The following is a 14,585-nucleotide window of genomic DNA, read 5'->3' on the forward strand; positions in this document are numbered from 1 at the left end:
CGATAGCTGCACCTGTTACGGTGTTTCCTGCTCGGAAGCAGGGGACTGCTGGGTCTGCACTTCGGTCTGTACAGTTTACACAGCCCGTAGTGATACGAAGGGAGAGAGAAATAGCGCCAAGCGATTGTGAGGTCTGACTTTTTCTGGCTTACGATTTCGTGATGCAAATGTATTACTCTTTTGAACGCATATTGTTTTGAGAAGCAAAACGCTTTATTTTTGCAACCCCAGCCAACTAGCCGGACTACCTTCGTCAACGCCAAAACTCGGCTGGAACTCGGCTCACAGGACGCAGCAGGGGTAAGAAAATGTTCAGAAATGATATTGCTAATGTGGGATGTCATACAGCTTCATGTCAAAAGAGGCGAACTATCCCTTTAAGCATCGGTACAGCGATGCGCACATGCGTAACAGTCTGAGACATTTGTGTTTTACTATTTCGGTGTGACTTTCAGGTGTCAGAGACCTACGTTGGGTTGGACCTTTTGGGACCCTCATCCTGTAGACGTTGTGGGCAGGGCGCCGTTTCAGGAGGCTGTACCAAACTCCAAGCCGATCGGCAGCGATGTGACACTCAAATTCAATAAAAACCTGGAAGAAGCACACACACAGAACAGATGACAGATGAGACACACAAAAAGTCCTCTCGAATTAGCGTGCACGGCCATTCGGGAAAGAAAGCCCACCCTCCGTATCAAGACATAATAAAGAAAAAACACGATGTGGTCGTTAAGGTGAGGAGGTCACATATGAACAACTTATTACACACTAATTGAACTAGCTAAACGTCAAAGCACTGCTAACCTTTGCTTTTTTTAAACCAGTCAGGGCGAGCTTAACTTTTCACCCAATGACACGGTCTCGCATGTCAAGGGATCTTGTTCGTCCGAGGTCGTTTAATCATCGTTGAAGACTTGGTGAGGACCAGATACATTTCTTTATTTAGATTTTTTTCTTGAATCGTGTCCCTGATTCTTAAAACCTGAGAAGTGAAGCGGTGTGCTTTAGGTGTGCATATTTTTACCTTGTTGAGGAGGGGCAGGAAGTTTTTTACAGAGCCCATTTTTCTCAAAGCTTTCCTGAGCTCACTGGTCTCGCTTGGCGTGATGTTCTGGATGTAGACCGTTCTCGTTCCATCATCGTTTGTCCCCTGGTTCAGCAACAACACCGGGGGAGAGATTTAATCAAGCCGGAGCCACACGTAGACACGGGTTTTTGGTTTGTTGTGGCATAAATTTTTATGTTTTTAGACTGCAATGAAGATATAAGTGTGTGCGAGTGTCACTTACAAACTTGATCATCTTCATAAGACGTTTATAAAGCTCAAACTGGGGGACAAAAAAAAAATAAAAATGATGTCAGACACAATAACAGTTGAAGGTTTTAATTAGCAAATTCGAGCAGGCTTGTTTCCCTGTGTTTAATAACATCATAGCTGTTTCCAGCCACGGTATTCTTGCTATGAGTGACTGCAAATATCTCACGCCCAAATACGAAAAAGACTGAATGAGGGCCGGTTTGGGGGAAAATTTTCTACCGTGATATGTTTTCAAGCACAGCAGTTAGTCGTACTTGAATATAGAAACGCATCGAAGACTCCTCCAAACTTATAAATGTGAAGTTCAGTGCAGTGTTCCCAGTGTTACCATTGTCTTCGAGATGGCGTTCCCTACAAGACGGACAGATAGTTGAGACCCTTTGAAGATGATGCCGTTTGTACTTTTCAACAGGCGGAAGAATTCCTGCACCTTCTCCACGCTCGGCAGGTGAACGAAGGCCTGAAAGGAAAACATGAGAACCCATCTTCATTCCGACACACATATATATATCTATTTTAATCTATGTTTTATAGTCCAATAGATCCATTTTAGGATGCTGGAACTGAATAACGTTTTTTTTTTCTCACTGCAGATCCGGATTGATCAGATCTAAATATGACAGCGTTTCCTCAGGTGTTGAATTCCTTATTTTCTTTGCTTGTCATTGCTTTTATTTATCTATAGCCGCTTTCGGACTGTAGGAACCATTAGCAGTTCTAATAACCTTTTAATCCGCGGGGCCGTTTTCTACCGTGTTCGGACATACAGGAACTCGGGGCTTTCTCCCTCAGTTCCTATAACCATTTCAGCTCCTTCTCCGAGGTCGGGTCTTTTCATGGTTCTATAGAACGCATCTGACGGAGGTGTGTGGTGGTCGGTAGCTACGCCCCATGTCATGCTGTCACGGCTGAAATGTTTCATCATACCACACAGACAGAACCGGCAGGTGTTTAATAAATTAAACTTACACGTCGTCTCCTTTGTCTGCAGCGCTCTGCTCTCCTTTCTTCCTTCATGAAATGAAAAAGTATCTCCTGACTCTCTCTGTGAGCTTTTCCAGCCTCGATATTAGACGCCTGATGTGATCGTCCATGATTAATATCACCATCATGCAGACCATGAACACGGTGGCCTCCCCGCTCTCCATGTTAGCTTCTTGGTGGTGTTTTTCTTCTCTCCTTACTTTTACCGGGTTTTGTTTTGTTTTGTTGTTGAATGTGGCGCTAAACGGCTAACGTAGCACGTCACTGACGCAGACGGCTGCGCGCGCCACATCAGTCCCTATCAGGTCTCGACTCATGTGCGAATGCAGACTGAAACAGTTCCGCTGAGGAAGGATAGTTATCAGAACGAAATTCGAGTAGGACAGTTCTGATAACTGCGTTCTTAGAACGGCTCTGTCCGAAAGCAGCTATTTTCTTTGCTTTTACGGGAGATAAAAAATGCTATAAAATAAACTCCGGTTCTGTTACCACATGATGTAACTCTGTGCCCAAGTGTGAGGAGACGACTTATTTAAAAAAGTTAAAAAACTTTGGGGACTCTGAAACAGAAACCCAAAGTGTTACTTACCATACGCGACTGAGGAATGATGATGTTGGCGTCGCCCTCACACTGAACTTTAAATTTGCTGAGGCAGTTGACAAAGTCGGCCTCTGTGTAGCGGCCTTCGTAGTACTCCGGCAGGTTGTTTATCAACACCAGCCTCGAATTCAATAAAAATAACTGGAAAGTAATGACAGTAATTGGGGGAGTTTAACATTCAGCGGGTCTGATTGGGCACTTTAGAGGATGCCATTATATGAGCGAAAATGCTAAAACATTAAAACATGTCTTTGGTGTAGAAGCTGACTGGAGTTGAACTAAGTAAACTTACTTTTGGTGTCAAGATGATTTTCTTCGAAACAAAATCTGTGAAGAAGAAGAGGTGAAGCTTGAAAAACAGTGAGGGGAAAAAAAAAAAAAAAAGGCAAGAAAACTTCTGACTTCTTACTGAAGTTTCTGTATGTCAGGAGGCTTCCTATCCTCTCCCCCGGAGTCAGGGAGGTGTCGGCGGCTGTAGACGCGGTTGCACCCGGGTGCGTTTTGCTCTCTGGTGCAGCAGCTTTGTTTCCCTGCTCGGCTTTGCCGGATGCTGCAGATCCAGTCGCCACAGCCGAAACTTTAAGGACTCCTTTCGATGCTGCAAAGGACAAACGATTTATGTGGATAGTAGCATTTTCAAGACCCCTCATGTCTCTTGATTCAAAATTCAAACATCAGTGAAATACTTTCAACATAAAAACATGTTTATATAACCTTCATGCTAATCAAATGTAACATTTTAAAAGGCCCATTGAGAATAATTCAGGTGTTCAACATTCACTTGTGTTCTGAAGTGGCCTCCTCCTGATCTGATCAGTGGTTTGGTCTACAAAACAGTTCCAGTTGTCTTAAATGAGACAAAACAAACCTAAATATTAAGGAGGCAACGAGACATTTACCACAATGAAAGAGCAAGACTTTTTTTATCCTTAACTTCTTGGGGCACAAAACCACAACCAAACTGATGGTGTTGTTATGATGTCTCAATTTATTCAAGATTCAATAAACCGCCAAATGGCTCAAAGTCAGAGTCAGAAATGTAAGGACAGGAAGAAGAATCTGCACAGATCATCATTACCAGATGTATTCCTACCGTTTTGCTCCCTTTCTGTCGTCAAAGCGGCTCCGGCTGAGCGGCCTGCGGCCTGCGGTTGACCTTGTGAGGCGTTTGTCCTGGCGTTCGGTTCTTGTGTGGTGGATTCTGGTTTTGGCTTTGTACTTTGTTGGACCTGTGATGACGCTTTGACCGAAGGTCCTTGAGTTTTGACGGCGGTCTGTGGTCTCTGAGGTGGAGCGGTTGAAGACGGTGGAGTCTTAACTGCACTGGTTGGTGGCCGACTCCCACTGGGTTTAGTTGCTAAGGTCTTTGCGTCTGTGCTCTCAGCAGAACCTTCCGTTTCCATGGGCTCCTCCGGTGGTTCGGCACCTTTCACGTCTTTTGCCTCACCGTGAACTTTGACGTGTTCCGCCTGTTGCTTGACTCGAGGAGCAGTTCCATTTCTTGTCCCAACAACCTCATCGGTGTCTTTGGGCGCACCAGAAGGTTCCCCGACCTTTTTAGGGTTGAACCTTTCTGCTGCGTCCGGCTTATTTTCGGAAACTGCTGATTTGGACGGCACATTTTGGGTCTTTGCTGCGGTTCCTCCAACCTTTTTTGCCATCCCAGCTCCCACCACAGCTGAATTCCCCTCGCCAGGTCCCCTGCACGTCTGTGCAGTACAGGCTGCTTCTGCTTCGGAGGGCACTTTTCCTCTCATTACCCCACTTGCCATAGGAGCAGTGGAGTCTGCGGCGATCTCAGTTCCCACTTTCTCAGCAGTCTCCTTCACTGATATGTCACTTGTGGCAAATTTTGAGCCCACTGAGGCAGCTGGTTTAGCAGCAGGTTGTGCACCTTTATCAGACATTTCTGAGCTCAGTGGCTGTGCTCCATCTTTCACAGCTGGGGGCTTGTCACTGATGCCTGTGGTGCCCGCCTCAAGGTTTATTGTGATCTCACCCGAGTCCTGAAGACGCCGTTTTAGGCTCTTCAAACTGAAATAAAAGGAAGAACGCTGAACGCTTAATGTTCGAGTAAAGCCTATTCAAAGATTTGCTGTTACCCGGACAAAAACAGAGTTTGAATGCAACAGTTTTTCAGAAATATTTGTGTGTTCGTGTTACTACCTGGGATCCTTTATAAACACCAATGGCTATAATAAAACACTTCTACTTCCCTGGATGCCAGAATTTGAAAAGGTTCCAAATTTTTAGTCGTTTCTATTTTTCAGAAGTAAAAGCAAAGCTCTCTTACACCCACAGTCAGAGGGATGTTTTGTTTTTTTTCCATTTGAGGCCGACTCTGTGTCAGCATGACCTGAACCTGTTAGATTAGTTTATCTTCCAACCTTGGCAGCAAAAAAAGGTCCATGCAGCTAGACGAAAACATTCCTCCTTCTTTGGAAACCACGCAAAAGAGTTGTATTCGTTGCTTCAATTTTAGCGCTCAAACTGATTATTGTCACAGTTTTCTGACTCTTTATGGAGTTAAAAATGAGATACTCACGACTCAACATGCCGAACTTTACTCCTGTGTGAACAAAACCCCGCAGAAAGAGAAGGTTGGTCAGGTAAATGATGCATAACAAACACTCGTGTTAGTAATACGTCATATTTACTCTATGCCTTCTCCTAATTTAGGAACGTACCATTCTTTAGGTGTGGATATACGACAGATGTTCTCCAGCACCTTAGTTACGCCACTCGATTCAGCCATCTCGATGGAAATCTGACACAGAAAGACATTCATGCACAGAAGAAACAAAAATACAGCAGGGAGAAATGAAGACAGCGACCAAAAATATTCAAATCAACCAAATGAATCCATGTGATCCTGACAGTTAGTATACTTTAGTCTATTTGCTAACTAACTTTAACAACTATTCTTAAGTTTTATTCATCTTTTTTACTGCACTTCTTCTCTATATTTCATATCAAAGTGAATATTTTTGGGTTTAAACCTCATACGTGAACATATGAAGCAGTTCAAAAGGAAAGTAGTCGAGTCTCTTAAAGAGCGTTTTGTGATTTAGGATTAAAAAGGTGTAAGTAATCTTTTCATGTTGACAGTAGAACTAAACTGTTCACACCTAGTCTTCTGATTGATTTTAATGTGGAACCACGATTTTCCGTGCTTTGAGGTGCCTGGTCCTCCCAACACAACAAACTAAAGCTAAAGAACTGAATAATTAACTGTAGTACCCTGTTGGCGAGTGGCAGGAAGCTCACGAAGGGCGCGACTGACAACACAGCTTTCATGAGCACGATGAGGAGGTGCACGGATGTCTCGGACACCTCCACACACAGCAGCCGCTCTTCCAGAGACTCGAGCTCCGGAACGTGCTGAAAAACAACCGACGGGTTCATGCTGATGAAAGGGGATCAGAAGTAGCTGCACGGGTCCAAAAGTGAGGAATGACTTACGGAGTTGCTCCATTTCATCATTGATCTGTACATGATCTCCTACAAAAACAATAAAAGAAGGATTGTCACGGTCATCAGTAAAATATTTTCAGTCCATCAGATTTATATTAATTGACACCGTTTGTAAATTCTTGAATCAAAAATCTAGGTTTTAAGTCCCTAAGACAACAAGTTTAACAGTAATATAGTCACACTTATTTGTTTAGAGACTACTGGTACATGGACAAGTTTAAATGACTGATCTTTCTGTACAAAGCAGCTTTGACATCGGTGAGGTATGTCATAACATTCATCTTCTAGTTACAGTTCATGGCCAGTGTCAGCGTCAGATTCAGAGGGAACTGTTGCTGGTCCTCCCCTGCAGACCTGATTTACTGCTTTCATGGTAATAATTAAATGTGTTGTTGGTTTAAATTCTGATCAAGTAGCCACACAATGCTGAAATCTTTCTTTCAGGATTCCTCACCAGTGACAACAGGGCTTTTACCAGTTGAGACTGTTTAGCTGCCGGCTAGCAATGGAACATTAACCAATATAAAACCGAGTTCACATTGCTGTTAAATTACGTTACTTTAATCAACAAGCACATGATTCCACAACCAACCACTTGCAAGCGAGTTTCCCCTCCCCACCAAAACATAAAAACTGAAAGATTTTGATCGATGTGCGTCACATCTTCACACGGCCAAAAACCGGGATCCGTGCATACCTCACTGGATCCAGGATCCATCTGCTCCAAGACGAGGTGGACGTTCAACACCGAGCCTTTGACGGAAACCGGAGTTCTGCTTTGATCGTTGATAAAACTGCGACACGTCTCAAAGTTGTTGAAATACACAAAAGCCTGAAAGTAAAGAAGCGAGAAATGTCAATGACACGGTATTCTGGTAAATAAGCGTGTGTTTGGGCCTCGAGCCTTAATTCCGTACCCTCCTCTGCAGTGGCAGGACCAGCACTTTGTAATACAGAGTGTGGAGATTCTGTTTGGGGAAATAACGCCACACCAGCTTAGCGACGTCCTCGTGTGTGTAGTTTCCTTCTGGCAAACCCGTCAACATGATTGTGGACACTTTAGAGCCGAGAGTGCCAGCTTTCTACAGGGTGCAAGATTCAAAGACAGCATTACTTTAAAGAGCAAGAGAACAGTGGAACAGAAACACTTCTTAATACCAGATTACATTGACAGAATCATTTGCTGGACCCATCTAATGACCTCTGTGGTGGGATGTTTTACAGAAATTGTGCTTACCCAAATGTCCCCCTTGTTCTTGACTGTGAGAAAATCTAGGAGCCGAAAATGAACACAATTGCTCAGTCCCATTAAATTTCCGTCAACGAGTCATATCTGACAGATAAACGTAACCTCCAACCGTTTCTCTTACTTGGGATGATGAACCACGGAGACACGGTTGGAAACACAAAGGGAGCAGTTGTCAGTGTGACCGAAAATGGTGCAGCGCTGCCTTGTGGAAGGCCATTCTTTGTGGTTGGGGCGACCGCTCCAGTAACAATGTTACCGCTGTCTGGCAGAGCTTTTGCTGCCAGTCGTGGTGCTGTTCAGACGAAGAGAAAACAAGTGGGAATTTTAGTCTGCATCAGAAGAAAAATAAAACATCTGAAAAAAGCAGCTCGTCTTTAACCTTTAAAATGACATTTGACACCAGCCATTAAAACATTGCTGTATTCATAGCATTTTCTGCTCACTGAAAAGATTCTCTGGCTTTTTTATCTTTCTTGGCTCATCTGATACTTTAACTTCCACTATTCAAGCTAAGAGGATATACGAGGCAGTTCTGCTGCCACCTTTAACCTTTGGTCGCGGAAGGATCATGTCTTTTTTTTGTTGTTTTTTCGATACAGTACTTAAGACATTATTTACTACTGTATTTCTATTTTTCTGGTCCCCATATGAGAGCTGCTGCTGTATTGCGTTACAAAATCTGAGACCAAAATATTCCATTAGTGTGTAAAGAATCATTTCCAAAGACGGGGGCTTACGTGCTGATGTAACGTGGCGTGGTATTTTCATCCTGTAGACGTTATTGGCAGGGCAACGTTTCAATAGACTGTACCAAACGCCGAGCCGATCAGCGTCCCGAATGGACTCAAACTCAATAAACACCTAAAACACACATACGCACAGGAAAGACTAAGTGTTTTTAAATTCACGTCAACACTTGTAATTTGTAGGTGTTTGTGTGCGTTTATACCTTGTTCAGCAGCGGCAGGTAGTTTCTTACAGAGTCGATTTTTCTCAGAGCTTCCCTGAGCTCCCTGGACTCGCTCGGTGAGATGTTGTTGATGTAGATTACACTCGCTCCATCGTCAGTTACTTCCTGTAAAATGATCATTCAAACCAACCAAAGACACTGATTAAACAATATTGTATTCCCTCACTAGTTTATGTTTGAAATATGTTATAATATTCTGTATAAATACTCAAAAGCAAAATGAGGCTTCAGGACATTTCTGACTGACACTGTACAATCAATAATGTGGGCTCACCAAATCATTCAAAATGAATGGGTCTGTTTGTTCAAACAACAGTATGTAAACACTGAAATTATATCACAAGTTATTTAAGTCAAAGCTATGATTACAAGTCTTAGTCCTAGGAGTGTGTGTGTGTGTGTGTGTGTGTGTGTGTGTGTGTGTGTGTGTGTGTATTACTCACATAATGGATCAGTTCCATCATTGATTTATAAAACCCAAACTGAAACAATAGCACAAACAAGTCACTTCTTTAGTTTTTGTAAATACATTTCAGATTCAGTATCTTCTCATCCACACCACTTAAAATGGGGAAAAAAAAGTGTGCTACTTCTGTGCTTTTTAGTCCAGTACATTATACGTTTGATTCAACAGCCGTTTCCATAAAGGAACCAAGAATGAAGATTAAAAGACTTCCTGCTCTGGTGCAACGATAGCTTGCGCAGACATTTCAGTGGAATGGGAGTAAGAATAAACAGTTGTGGAGGTGCTTCCTGTTTGTTATGGTGCTCTGTGGTCAGTGATATCTGATCCGGTGTCTTGACCTCCTCCAAGGTAAGCAAGCACAAGTGACTATTTTTTTGAGGTGGTGTGTAAAGGAAAATGAATTCTTATATGCATTGTATTGTACGTTACTGTGTATAACCTATAATAACCTCCTGCAAGGATACCACCCTGTCCTGTTTTCTCTCAAATCCTGTTTTACAATGGTGGGCTTGTTAGAATAGATAGAGAATCAGACAGATACACTTTAAGGAGGATAGTAGGGAAGATGGTGGAGCGGTGTCAGTGTAGCCTTGGCTGTAGTTAGGGAGGAAAGGTAGATAAGAATGCTGGAACATCTATGTTCAGTCGCAGAGGGGAGGATGCTGTCTAAACGTCTCTAAAGTGAAAAATGTCTCCTAACTTCTACAAAGCCGATAAAGAGATGTTCCTCTGAATATCAGAGGGACCTTCCATCCTGCTGCCATGACAGCAGGAATTTTCTAATTGCCTTCTCTTATTATTCTCATTCACCACATTGCTTCAACTAAAGAGATTTGTTTCAAACATGCTTACTGGTGACAATAATATTCTGCTGCTCACAACTTGCAGAAAAAGTCGAGATCCATTGAGGGTAATGCGATTCTTTTTGAAAGCTTTGATGGCTTGATGCACACTCCCCGGACTTGGCATGAGCGCAAAAGCCTGAAACAGAACCCAAACAGAACAGATTGTTTACTACAAGAACAATCGGTGTTCTGAGATGAATCAATTGACCTCATGAGAGTCGGAACCTGATGCTTACCATGCACTTCTGAGGAATGACAAAGATGGTTTTGTCCTCGTACTGAAACCCAAACGGACGGAGCAGATTGGCAACGTCAGCCTCCGTGTAGCAGTCGTCGTGATATTTAGGCAGATTGCTTACTAATATCAGTCTTATATTCACTGAAAAGTACTGCTTAAAAGAAGAGAAAATGAAAAATTAAGCTGATGCTTGAGGTCAGTTTAAGACAAACACATTCATGCACAATTTGAGTGTGGCGCCATGTGAAGCCTCATAACCCTGTAATAATCTGTTAGCTGTAAACAGTTACTGACAGAAAGATAAACTATTAAACTACTACTATTCAGCAGAAGTAGTTATTATTATCATTATCTCATTCAGTCATTTCTATCAGTTTGTTTTCAGTGGTTTAAAAAAAAAAAGAATTAATTAATAAAAAAGAAAAATAAACTTACTTTGGGTGACATGATCATCTTCTTATTGTGAAAAGCTGTCAAGAAGGGCCAAAGAAAAAGAGTTAAAGACACAAAGAATTATGTTCAAAAGGCATAAATGTAATCACAGATCCCGTTTTCTTGGATTTCTTACAGATTGTATGTACATGCAGGAGACTTCCGATCCTCTCTCCGACAGTAGCGGAGGAATCACCGGCTGGTGAAGAAGCGGTTGCAGCCGGCCGCTTGTAGATGGCCGCGGCAGCCGTCGGCTCGCTTTTGGCAGAGGCCTCGGTCAACACAGCTGAAACAGTGTGGACAGCTTTAGATGCTGGAGCCATTTGGGTTATCACAGCAGTCGCAGAGAACTTTTAACCAAGCTGACAAAGTTTTGTGTGTAAAAACAATTCCCATTTTGTTTTATAGCCAAGAACAAGAAAAATCTGAGGAAAACGCACAAACTGTAGTTTCTTTATTTAAAACACAACTAAAAATGGTGCCAAACGCCCTGATTGTATCAGAATAAATTGATGCCTTGATTTATTTATTTTTTTCTTTCAGGATTTGTTAAGAAAATCCCTGAATATGCTCAGCTGTTTTCCATCCCCAGCATACCTTTTCCCGGTGTTTTTGTTGGCGCCTCTCTGACTGTCTTTTCCACCCCCACAGCAGCTCCAGCTGAGCTTCCTGCAGCTCGCTGTTGCTTTTGCAAAGCTTCCGTCTTGGACTCTGGATCTGGGATCATCCTCTGCTGGACCTGCGGTGAAGCTGTGACTGAGGCGTCTGGAACTGTGGTCTGTAGTGATTCTGGTGGATCGGTAGCAGGTTTAGGTGGAGGCACTGCACTGGTTGGTGGACGACCCCCACTCGGTTTAGTTGCTAAGGTCTTTGCATTTGTGCTCTCAGCAGAACCTTCCGTTTCCACGGGCTCTGCCTCTTCTGCTTCTTTAAGCTCGGCACCTTTCACGTCTTTTGTCTCGACGTGAACTTTGACCTGTTCCGCCTGTTGCTGAACTTGAGGAGCAGTTCCATTTCTTGTCCCAACAACCTCATCGGTGTCTTTGGGAACACCAGAAGGTGCACTGACCTTTTTAGGGTTGAACGTTTCAGCTGCATCTGTCCGATTTTCGGAAATCGTAGATTTGGACGGCACATTTTGGGTCTTAGCTGCAGTTTCTTTCACAATGACATATGTCCCGGCTGAATTCTTCTTGCCAGGTTGAGGTATCCGAGCAGTTGAGTCTGTATGTGTTTTGGAAGCCAATGCAGTGTGGAGGAGTTCTGCTGCTCCTTTCTGGGACATGACCTCAGATTTAGAAATGGTTGACTCTGTGGAGGCAGCCGGTTTAGCAGAGGCAGACTGCGCTCCATCATCGGAGGGCTTAGAGGAAGGAGGCGGCACTTTCACAGGTGAGGGCCTGGCCTTCATGCTTGTGGCGTCCACTTCAAGGTTTACTGTGATCTCACTTGAGTCTTGTAAACGCTGTTTGAGGCTCCTTAGACTGAAATTCAAAGTCAAAACACTGGGTTTTACAACGTTTCACAATACAGAGAAAGAAGAACTATACTATAAACAAGCATACATTTTCCCCTCTCAGCTAATACTACAGTTGAGTGTTTTATACGAAAACAAACTTTTCTTTCTCTGCATGCTTAAAAAAAAAGGCACCAAACCATGTTTTTTTAATATCGATTCATTTTCAAAAAAACCATTTTCTCAGTAAATGTTAAAACAATTAAATGATATTCATTGGCGTCATTGTCAAACAGGCTAAAATAACAAAAATATAAAACAAAGTTTACAGCGTGGAACATAAATCTTTGCACCTGCTGGCTTCAAACAGGAAGCAATCACTCATGTACATTCATCTCCCTGAAAACCAGTATTTTTTTTAAACCAGCTGTGCCTTAAAATAAAGACTTACATCACAGTTCACATCATCATTTTAAGTCCTTTTAGCCCAACAAGGAGCAAGAACAAAGTGAAATACTCACGTCTCGACACGCCCAACTTTGCTCCTGTGTAAAAGAAAAGGGGAACGGGAGTGAGAAGTCATCTCGTATTTGCTGTTATCTATGCTAGTATCATTTATTCCTGTGCTTATTTCTTCCCTTTATATCATGTCTCAGACTTGTAAAAGACCATCAGAGAAATATTAGTGAAAAAAATGCTGACAATGTCTTCCAAGACTAAGAAGCAGTAGGCCAGAGATTGAGCAATGAAGCATGCCGGTGTAATCCTAAGAGATAACACTTCGAGAACCTTCAAATGAAGTTCAATTTCCTTTTATTTAAGCACCTAGGATAAGCAATGTAAATACATTAACCAAAGACCAAACTACAGGCCCATACGCAGTAGCAGACCTGCTCTCATCAGCCTCATCTTTCCTTAACCGATCCCTCATTTAATGATTTCTACTTGTGCAACACAAACTCCTCTTGGGCAGCTTCTCCAAAACACATTTCTTTTGGTGTATTATCAGGACTGATCTGGCAATGCAACCCTCCCATCAATGCCCGGTCTCCATGGGAAGTTGCTTAAAAAGAGACCTTACTAAAGTCCACATCTTCAGTCTTTAAAGCTGGAGGTCTAAGGGTCCAGGGGCAAAGGACTTATTGGGAAACTATTTATTCATTTCCATGTCTCCTCATTAGTTGAACCATGAACATACCATGTTTTGTGAGTAGTTGAATCCTTCCTCGAGAGAATTTCCTCCACCACCTTTGCTACACTGCTGGATCCGACCATCTCAATGCAAATCTGAAGTGAAAAAGACAGTAACGGACCGTGATTGAAAACAGCGGAGGAAGAGATTAAAACAGCCTAGTTTTTTATAAAAGAAATGCAGGACTGAACTGAATGGACACTGAACATGCGTTCATCAGCCAGCCACCTTGTACGAAGTCTGTAATGTATCAGAATGGGGAGAATTCACAGCGAGTGAATGGGCGTCAGGTCAAGTTTCCTGAAGCACTCTCTGCTTAAGTCAGTGCAGCATCCCTGGTTTGCTCAGATTGGTCCAGAGCCAAAGTATATGTTTGAAATATGTTTTCTTAGAATAGCTAAGAATAGGCCATTTCGAAATTCAGTGCCATGCATTTTAGATCTGCAAACAAAGTGGCGAGGCTGTACTCTGCTCACCCACATAGATGTGAGTAATGCAGGTGTTTGCGTTGTCGTACCCTGTTGGCCAGAGGCAGGAAGTTGACAAAAGAAGCAACGGACGCCACCTCCTTCACAACCCACTTGATGAGGTCCACGTTCGCCTCAGAGATCTCCACACACAGCAGCCGCTCCTCCAGACAGTCGAGCTCCGGAACGTGCTGAAAAACAACCAGCAGCTGGCGCTCAGGAAAGGGGGATCCAGACGTAGCTGCTTTTACCAGACGGCAGTTTTAAGATAAGATGAATGACTTACAGCGTTGCTCAACTTCATCAGAGTTCTGTACATGACCTCCTACAAAAACAAGACGAGAGCTTGTTTGACATTGATTAAAAACAGGTTTTACGGCATCAAATCTAAAGTGAAAGTCTACAATCTAATATGAACAGATATGATTTCTATCTGAAGAAGACCACATATCAGCTGGAGAAAGTGTCACAGGAGTAAATCCAGGGGTGTTGTTCCTAATCTGGAGTTGGACATCTGCACTGTATTTGATCAAATCAGGAGCAGAACTTCAGAGGCATACTCCACCTTTTGGTTTGCATCTTTGTGGACGAGGGGCTAAAAACTGTGCTGAAGGCAAAATAGGGCCAAGGAGTGCTGACTGTCAAAGATTTTTCTCCACGGGCACTTCAGTCAGGCAAGAAGTGAAGCGTATCATAGCATAGAGCAGCGTGATTGCCCAAAGCGCATCTTTAAAATGCTTTCCCCAGTTTCCATACCTCACTGCATCCAGGATGCATGTCCTCTAAGACAAAGTGGATGCTGAGCTTGAAACCTCTGACAGAAACCGGATTCTTGATGTGGTCTTGGACAAAACTGCTGCAGGCATCCCGGTCGCAGAAATACACAAAGGCCT

General features: G+C 43.0%; 1 protein-coding gene across 4 annotated transcripts in view; it reads right to left on the reverse strand.

Moving 5' to 3' along the window:
* The window catches only part of LOC142369229 (uncharacterized), a 51,695-nt gene that overhangs the window by 10,347 nt on the left and 26,763 nt on the right, over positions 1-14,585 (reverse strand). For 3 of the 4 annotated variants that reach the window (XM_075451543.1, XM_075451540.1, XM_075451542.1), the window contains 29 exons: positions 14,449-14,583; positions 13,979-14,017; positions 13,743-13,883; positions 13,232-13,320; positions 12,555-12,578; positions 11,175-12,061; positions 10,714-10,863; positions 10,581-10,615; positions 10,144-10,299; positions 9,915-10,043; positions 9,040-9,078; positions 8,576-8,701; positions 8,364-8,487; positions 7,748-7,918; positions 7,615-7,649; positions 7,295-7,459; positions 7,075-7,209; positions 6,366-6,404; positions 6,144-6,284; positions 5,591-5,670; positions 5,449-5,472; positions 3,997-4,937; positions 3,313-3,501; positions 3,196-3,230; positions 2,892-3,044; positions 1,647-1,778; positions 1,290-1,328; positions 1,025-1,150; positions 471-591 (listed from right to left, as the gene is read on the reverse strand). In XM_075451543.1, coding sequence (XP_075307658.1) covers positions 471-591; positions 1,025-1,150; positions 1,290-1,328; positions 1,647-1,778; positions 2,892-3,044; positions 3,196-3,230; positions 3,313-3,501; positions 3,997-4,937; positions 5,449-5,472; positions 5,591-5,670; positions 6,144-6,284; positions 6,366-6,404; positions 7,075-7,209; positions 7,295-7,459; positions 7,615-7,649; positions 7,748-7,918; positions 8,364-8,487; positions 8,576-8,701; positions 9,040-9,078; positions 9,915-10,043; positions 10,144-10,299; positions 10,581-10,615; positions 10,714-10,863; positions 11,175-12,061; positions 12,555-12,578; positions 13,232-13,320; positions 13,743-13,883; positions 13,979-14,017; positions 14,449-14,583 — 4,600 coding nt within the window. The remainder of the gene's footprint in view (positions 1-470; positions 592-1,024; positions 1,151-1,289; positions 1,329-1,646; positions 1,779-2,891; positions 3,045-3,195; positions 3,231-3,312; positions 3,502-3,996; positions 4,938-5,448; positions 5,473-5,590; positions 5,671-6,143; positions 6,285-6,365; positions 6,405-7,074; positions 7,210-7,294; positions 7,460-7,614; positions 7,650-7,747; positions 7,919-8,363; positions 8,488-8,575; positions 8,702-9,039; positions 9,079-9,914; positions 10,044-10,143; positions 10,300-10,580; positions 10,616-10,713; positions 10,864-11,174; positions 12,062-12,554; positions 12,579-13,231; positions 13,321-13,742; positions 13,884-13,978; positions 14,018-14,448; positions 14,584-14,585) is intronic. The other variant, XM_075451541.1, reaches the window with a different exon arrangement.

The sequence above is a fragment of the Odontesthes bonariensis genome, chromosome 19, assembly GCF_027942865.1.
Source record: "Odontesthes bonariensis isolate fOdoBon6 chromosome 19, fOdoBon6.hap1, whole genome shotgun sequence".
Lineage (NCBI taxonomy): Eukaryota > Metazoa > Chordata > Actinopteri > Atheriniformes > Atherinopsidae > Odontesthes > Odontesthes bonariensis.